At 32.7% G+C, this 8,238-nt stretch overlaps 1 protein-coding gene across 1 annotated transcript; it reads right to left on the bottom strand.

Moving 5' to 3' along the window:
- Positions 1 to 5,906: 5,906 nt before the first annotated feature.
- On the bottom strand, positions 5,907 to 7,597 carry LOC133290549 (uncharacterized). The gene is made up of 4 exons (XM_061488646.1): positions 7,568 to 7,597; positions 6,571 to 7,416; positions 6,306 to 6,449; positions 5,907 to 6,137 (listed from the first exon to the last, which is right to left on the bottom strand). The coding sequence occupies exons 1-4, from the start codon at positions 7,595 to 7,597 to the stop codon at positions 5,907 to 5,909; spliced, it is 1,251 nt and encodes a 416-aa protein (XP_061344630.1).
- Positions 7,598 to 8,238: the final 641 nt, after the last annotated feature.

Genomic DNA, 8,238 nt, shown 5'->3' with positions numbered 1-8,238 from the left:
GGTAGAGATTTGGTCTTCCCCGAAATTCCAAGCAGCTTTTGAAATTGTGAAATAGCGGTTGGAGACAATTTTGTGTACATATGGAGGTCTTGTCCGCTACTTTTATAGTAGAACTCTGCAATAGCATAGCTGGCGTAACTTGATGCCAATTCCACGCAAAGTTGTTTTTACCGGTAATTAAGTGGTTTGGACAAAATTTGATGATCAACCTGGGTATGCGACAATGCAAGCCCTTAAACAACTCTCTATAGTTATTTATAGGAACAACAACTTGATGGCAGTTGATAGTTTATAACTCAACTATAATAGTCTAAATTGCAATTTCCTTTTTATGCGAAAATTTGTTAGAGATTTTTTGTTTTTCTTTTCCGTTTTTCGTTGTTAATTTTTGTTATAGGTTATCACAGAAGATACGGAAATCATATGAAAACAAATGTTATCCCATATATTATTTATATTTTTCGATGGCAAAGCTGCTTTTAAGGTACGTAATTAATTATCTTACAGAACCATGTGGTGTCACTTTTTTCAATGAAAATAATATTTAAATGTTTTCAGAATATCAAATGCTTAACCAGATCAATAAATGAGATTTTTATTGTCATAATAACGACTGAAAATGTAAAAAAATCGTTAATTAATTATCCGCACATAATTTTAATTTTTGTTTTTAAATGAGGCTCTTCGAATATTGTTTTTTGCAACATTTTATGTGCATTGTTATATCAAGTGATTATGCATATCTAACAGCATATATTACAAAATTATTTCGGTTTGAATGGACCGTCAAACAACAAACATAACAGAAAGTTTTCGTGTGACTTATCTATTGATCTTATGGCGATTAAACATTGATGAATTATTTATATGGGTAGTATTGATTGATTAATGGTGAACTGACGATATAATAACGGGGAACTAATGGTAACGTTGCAGGTAGTTAATTAACTCTTATAATTAATTGATATTTTTTGTGCTCGGTTAACAAGCAAGTTTCTCTAAGAGTTGCAAGAAGATTAAGTGCCCACGTCTCTAGCATTTCTGGAAGACACTACATAAGACATCACAAGAATTACGAGGCACTGGTACGGTCTTTTATATATATATATATATATATATATATATATATATATATATATATATATATATATATATATATCGCTATCTATTTTCATAAGGATGCGTTTTTAAAGATTATTTTTTTATTCAGATATATGTAATCCTACACTTTTTTCGGGGTCGATATTTAGCTTTATTTTAATAATAAATAAATTAAAATCGATTGTTGAAGACCTATGATTTAATGATGTCAAAGGATTGAAAAGAAAATTTGAAATTTAAGATTAAAGGCTTGGAATCATCATGATATATAGGTTAGAAATATTGTACCACATTTATTACTCTTGAAAATTATATAACATTGGTCCCTCTTGAAATCATACATTTTTTTTTAGTATATATAACAATTGGATGGTGCATCTAATGAAATACAAAATAAAGTCTATGGGTATTCTGAATATATAATTTAAATTAAGTTTGAAAAATAGAATACAAATGAAAAGCAAGCTGGGCTGCTAGCGTTAGGAGCAGAATAGAGGTTGAGTGAGTTTCTTTCTGGGTGTATTCTGGAGTGTATCCATAACAGAAAAATGTCATGTAACTTCAGTGTGTATATCCTACGAGTGCACCTTCGGTATGTTTATCCTATGACTGCATTGAATTTAACAATTTCAAAGCTAGCGCTTCTTGCTCCTCCAAAGTAATGGAGCCAGCACTAGCACCTGCATTCCCAGTGATTTCATTTCTTTTACCCTCATCATTGTCACTTTCACTATCAAAGTATATTTTCCTCTTTTTATGCCGTCTATCTACAGTCTCGTCTCCTTCTGAACCAGAAATATCAACTTGGTCATCTCCTGTTGGGTTTAGTATGCTCTTTTCACTTAAACCCAATGGTTTTAGTGAGAGTGAGCCCAAAGTCCAGTTCTTAACCCATGAAGCTTAGGGTTAGTTTTGGATTGGGCAGGGTATATAAACACACTTTTCTCCCTTGTGCCTCCTAGGGTTACAGACATCAGAAACACAAAGAGGCAGACGTTCATCATCTGAACGGTTGCCCACACGACCACCTGATCCCCTTGAGTCATAGCCTGGAAGATCAACCGTAGAGCGGAATTGCGACCGTTCGTGGTGCGTTGCTGCAGATCGTGATGCTTGAAGAGGAGAACAGAACGTGAGAGATTGTCACGCTCGCTGCTTCATCTCAGGTAATCAAAGTGGTGTTCTTCATTCCACATCACGAGAGACTCCATTCATCTTCACGGTGTCACAATAAAGCAGAAAATATTCAAGATGAATGTAGGGGCCTTCTGTGCTTCCTCCGACAAACTGATCTTTTTGAATCAGCTGCAATAATGCGGGCTTGAGCTCAAAATTGTTAGCATCCACGGTTGGCCTAACAATACTTGAAGTCTGAGGAACTCGAGCTGGAGTCATATAATCTCCCAACGTCCTCTGAATTGGTGTGAGTTGATCGTTCTCTGTCATTGTTTCCTCCTTTGGTTCCGTCGAGCAAGAAGCTTCTTTTTCTTTTCTCTCTTTTGAGCTTTTTCTGAGCCTTCTAGCAAGCTGTCTTCTCTATTTCTGGGTCGAATTGCAAGGATTTTGGATCAACAATACCTCGCATAAACCAGAAAATAGAATAATTAAATAAAAACTAAATAAATAAATAAATAAATGCAAAAAAATTTAAATAATAATAATAATAATAATAAAATAAAAAAATGGAATTGAAATAATAATAATAAAAGAATAAAAATTAAATAAATAAAAAACAAAAAACAAAAATAAAATACAAATACAAATAAAAAAATACCATTATGAATAAATACCCTTTTCGGTCCTCATCAAATTTCACGATGCCCGCTTTAGTCCCTAGCAAATAAAAAAGCTATTCGTGGTCCCTAAGAAATTCAAAATGGACCAATTTAGTTAAAATCGTGATCCCTCACAAATTCAAAAAAGACCCACTTTAGTCCCTCGAAATGACTAAAATGGTTCCACTTTGAATTTCTCAGGGACCACGAATAGCCTTTTTATTTGCTAGGGACTAAAGCGGGCATCATAAAATTTGTTGAGGACCGAAAAAGATATTTACTCTAAAATTATATAAATACAGAAAATTTAAATTGCAGAAAAATAAAAAGTCCAATCTAGATTGCTTATAACTTCTTCTAATGTTGAAGGATCTAATGGTGCCAAAAACTTGTTGCGACTCGGCAAGTGCACCGGTCGTTAAGTAATAAAGTGTACCGGAGTACGAGATCGTTCCCACGAGGATTGGTTTCAAGAACTAGTTCACTAATCCCAATTTAGTTGGAGAACCAAGATTGAGATGAAGAGAATTAAAATTTAAAACAAATGAATAACATGTAATTTCAGAATTAAAACAAATAAAAAGATGAGTTGTTTAATTACCAAGAACGAGCGTAGTTAGGGTTTCGACTTCCCCCAATATCCTCTTTGTGCTATGAATTAAATAGTAAATAATCTGCTCTAATATAATGGCAATCAATTCTTTCTAAGTTAATTAAGGCTCAATTCCTAGTTACCCTAATTCTATATGATCTTGAAAGAATCCTAGTTCCCCGATTGTTCATTAAGAAAACATGCATTGAAATCAAGAATTCAAATATTGCACAATTGTCCTATGTCTATCCCTAGATCACAAGGATTATGATGAATTTATCAAATCAGGGTTCATACACCAACGTCCCTATTGTCATACAATTCCCCTAAATCAAGCTATAATGAGCAAACTCATAGAAAGCATTAAAAACAGATAAATTCATTCAAATATAGAAAGAGAAGAATTCAGAGACAATTTAATTCATAGAACAAAGATTCAATTGGGTTTCATCTTCCCCTAACTACATAAAAAATCTAGCCTACAATATTGAAATTGATAACAATGGAAAACAAATAAAAATCCTCAAACTCCATTGATGACAGCTTGTTGAATCTTCAGAGTTCCCAGTGCTTTTGTGAGTTCCACCCGTTTCCAATGCTCCAAAGCATGAAAATGTGTTTTTCTCTCTCCTTTCAGTAATCTCCAATCTCAATTGATCAAAACCTCTCTTCTCTTGAATGTGCCAGCCCTCTTTTTATAGAAGAAACCATATTTTTTTTTATTTTCTTGTGTGATCTTGCATTAAATCGTAAACCATATCTTTTAATTTCTCATAATATCTTCAATGGAATCTTTACTATAATCTCCAATTATATCTTTAATCAAATCTTTAAAATCTTCTCTTTTATATTTAAAGGAAACAATTTCCTTAAAAATATTCAAAAGAATCTTCAATAAGATCTTCAATCAATTATATGATTTACAAAAACAAATCCACTTGAGCTCTCCAATATATCTTTTTATAGAGTTGAAAATTACTGCAAAATATAAGAATTTTTATTTGAATATTTTCTGAGAATAAAATAACACTTTAATTATAATTCTCACGACTTTTAATTACTTTTAAATCAATTTCATGCTCATATTAATGCTTAATAAATAATAAATTGAAGACTCATCAGTTGTCGTCGAATATCTGGATATGGCATATCCAGATATGGTATCCGAATTTCAAAATCCAGAATATTCGGATATGGAGACACACATATCCGGATATTTATCGGAAGACACGTGATATTACTTAAATTTGAATCAAATCTTATTGTATCTTTTCTAAACCGACTTCGGTTGTTATATAATCATACTTTAGGGTTCAGAAACATAAAAGAACGTAATATTACATGCATTAGAGTCAGAATCACCCAAGATTATTATGGTTAAAATTGATATCTTGTGAGAGAAAACAATTTAAACCTTCTTCTTCTTTTTCTTCTGTTTTCTTTTGATTTTCTGTGTAATTCTAGACATAGGGAGGTACTCTACAGGTTCTAGTACAGATTAAGTGATTGGTTGATTGGTTTATACAATTGGAGTGATCCTAGGATTTAGGTTAAGAGTGATTATGGGGTTGGTCACAGTCTTGTAAAATTTCTCTTGTAAAATGATTTCTTCAAGCACCGGTTGAAAGTTTGATGATAGTGAAACAATTGATGGCAGTCTGGATGTAGCTCTCAAGTGGTAGAGAGTGAACCAGGATAAATCCCGATGTTATATTCTCTCTTCCCTAATCTTTTATTCTTCATTGCATATTACTCTCTATGATCCATTGTTCTTGAATTTGTTTTAGGGATTAGGGAACATTTGTTAATTGAATTAATTTGTTCTTGCATACTTTCTTAAGTAGGGGTTTTTGATTTTCTTTTGTTTAAAGCGAAATTTTTTGAAAACACAATTCACACCTCTCTTGTGTTATTGTTTAGTCATTCTTTCTTTACATGAGCAGTGCCATTGATGATACAACCACCTTTTTCGAACACCGATTCTGTACTTGATTTTCAATATCTTCCGGATAATACTATATTTTAAATTTGGAACCATGTTTACCAAAATGCTAATGGAAAATAAGAAACAATGTTGACTTTAATAGTAGTGTATATAAACAAAAAAGAAAATTAGTGAGTAGTTGCTAACAAATTGGCAAGTAATTATCACCACCTTAAAGTAATATTGATTAAAAAAAATTCAAATAATTAATGTAATGAGATTGCAAAGAAAGTTAAATTAATTATTAGAAACATTTTAAGTAATTGTAGCAATAATGTTATATGACAAAGAGACTAATATAATGTTTACAACAATAGCATAGAACGTACAAAAAATGAATCTTTATTTTATAGAACAATATTTCCGATTGAAATAATATGATCGTTCACTTAATTGCACATGCAACAAAGAAGATCTACATTATTCAATATGTAGATAAAAGTAATTACGATGTCTATGCATCTTGCGATAGTCGTTCTGCCAAATAGATGTAGAATAGCCCCATAGCTCCGGTGGTAAATTCGTTTTTGTATATTGATTCTATGGTCAAAGTTTCACCATCGTTAATCTTGACAGTACCTGGTTGTGGATAACAAACAGACATTCCAACCGCGTAACCTTCTTCATTGCCTGCTTCCTTTCCCGTTCCATATTTTGGTGTTGAAGTACACAAAGTCCTTCCATCCTAATTTAATAAAATTACATAAATTTTAGAAGTGAAGACACAATAAAATATATGTCTTCCTACAATTTTATTGATTATAAAGAAAATTTATGTCTTTAATACATATCAAGCACACAAAAATCAATAAACCAATCTATCATGAGAGTGATGGCGAATATTGAACTTCACCTTTCCGTATAAAGTTGCATTAACAACACCGCTATGCATATGAGCAACGCCATAGATGAGATAACCACCTTTTTCCATTGGGATGTTTGTTTTTTGGACATGAGGGGAGTTGTTATTACCATTTTCCGGAATAGTATATTCAACCTATAACAAATCGAAAATCTTTAATACTCACGTAATCCCAAAAAATTAACAAATTTTTTGGAATTCAATTAACATTGAAAAGTGTAGTTAAAAATTAAGTGTATATTCATAAGTTATTTACCTTGCACCCGTGGATTGTTTTGGAGCCATTCGACATTACCTTATCGGTGGAATCAAGTATGTAAACCTTAACAGGGACTTGGAATTTGTCCCAATCAACCCACCTTATTTTGTATCTTAGGGCAAGCCTTCTCGTTGGGGCCTGAAATCCCTCTCTCAATTTGCACTGTAACTTGTCAGTGCAACAAAAGATTCCTCCCTTATAATCAGGGTTCAATGGTTTGCCATCAACATCCTTTGCGGTACTAAAGAAATTCTTTGTGATATTCATAAGGTCACATCTGCATTCGGAGCAACCTTTCCTATCTTGTACGCCACGTGTATCAATGGCCATGATATTGAAGAACCATTTGTCTTCAAACCCATTAGGAAGTTTTGCAGGGTTTCCTACCTCTATTGCAAAAGGATCTGGAATGTTTGAGGTTGTTCCTCGTGATTCACCCCCAAAGCCCCAATAATGTGGAAGAACAGGACCTTGGCATGTGCCTTGGTTTCTCACGAAAATGGCTCTTTCAAGAAGACTCTTAGTTGATTTTGGGTCGTCAAAGTATCTTAAAGCAAACCAATGATGGAGGTAAGTTTCATACAAAGGTACAGGATTCCCTTCTTCATCAATTAGTTCAGCATCGAAACTCTTAATACCAACATGACCTCTTGGAAAATCAATATCTATCAATTGTGTCTCCACAACTGATCCTGGTCTCATTTCAAACTTTCCAGACACAAAAGTTGCTGACTTGATGTGTGTTTTGGGATCCAGTACATAGGATGAGTACGCCGTGCTCGATAGAGACACTAGTATTGATGAGGAAAGCATCAAGGTTTTAAACATAAACCTCATGTTCACCTGTGCATACGTAAACCATTAATAATTATCACATATTTTATTTACGAATAAAGTTTATATTCTAATGTTATTATGTCATGTAACCTTATAATAAACAATTCAAGGTTCAAACTTATATATGCTCAAAAATTGGATGACAGGAATTGCATACCACACGAGAAGAAGAGGAGGGAATGACCATGGTAGAGATTTGGTCTTCCCCGAAATTCCAAGCAGCTTTTGAAATTGTGAAATAGCGGTTGGAGACAATTTTGTGTACATATGGAGGTCTTGTCCGCTACTTTTATAGTAGAACTCTGCAATAGCATAGCTGGCGTAACTTGATGCCAATTCCACGCAAAGTTGTTTTTACCGTAATTAAGTGGTTTGGACAAAATTTGATGATCAACCTGGGTATGCGACAATGCAAGCCCTTAAACAACTCTCTATAGTTATTTATAGGAACAACAACTTGATGGCAGTTGATAGTTTATAACTCAACTATAATAGTCTAAATTGCAATTTCCTTTTTATGCGAAAATTTGTTAGAGATTTTTTGTTTTTCTTTTCCGTTTTTCGTTGTTAATTTTTGTTATAGGTTATCACAGAAGATACGGAAATCATATGAAAACAAATGTTATCCCATATATTATTTATATTTTTCGATGGCAAAGCTGCTTTTAAGGTACGTAATTAATTATCTTACAGAACCATGTGGTGTCACTTTTTTCAATGAAAATAATATTTAAATGTTTTCAGAATATCAAATGCTTAACCAGATCAATAAATGAGATTTTTATTGTCATAATAACGACTGAAAATGTAAAAAAATCGTTAATTAAT

This window comes from Gastrolobium bilobum, unplaced genomic scaffold (assembly GCF_033153095.1).
Source record: "Gastrolobium bilobum isolate Gb01-03AN ecotype WA unplaced genomic scaffold, APGP_CSIRO_Gbil_v1 utg175223, whole genome shotgun sequence".
Taxonomy (NCBI): domain Eukaryota; kingdom Viridiplantae; phylum Streptophyta; class Magnoliopsida; order Fabales; family Fabaceae; genus Gastrolobium; species Gastrolobium bilobum.
This window is presented reverse-complemented; position numbering and strand designations above follow the sequence as displayed.

Bases quoted from the DNA above. Each gene is read 5' to 3' on its own strand.
- LOC133290549 (XM_061488646.1), bottom strand. From the start codon at position 7,597: ATGGTCATTCCCTCCTCTTCTTCTCGTGTG. The intron at 7,417-7,567 runs GTATGCAATTCC...ACGTATGCACAG, and splicing joins CCTCCTCTTCTTCTCGTGTG to GTGAACATGAGGTTTATGTT. The intron at 6,450-6,570 runs GTAAATAACTTA...GATTTGTTATAG, and splicing joins AAACAATCCACGGGTGCAAG to GTTGAATATACTATTCCGGA.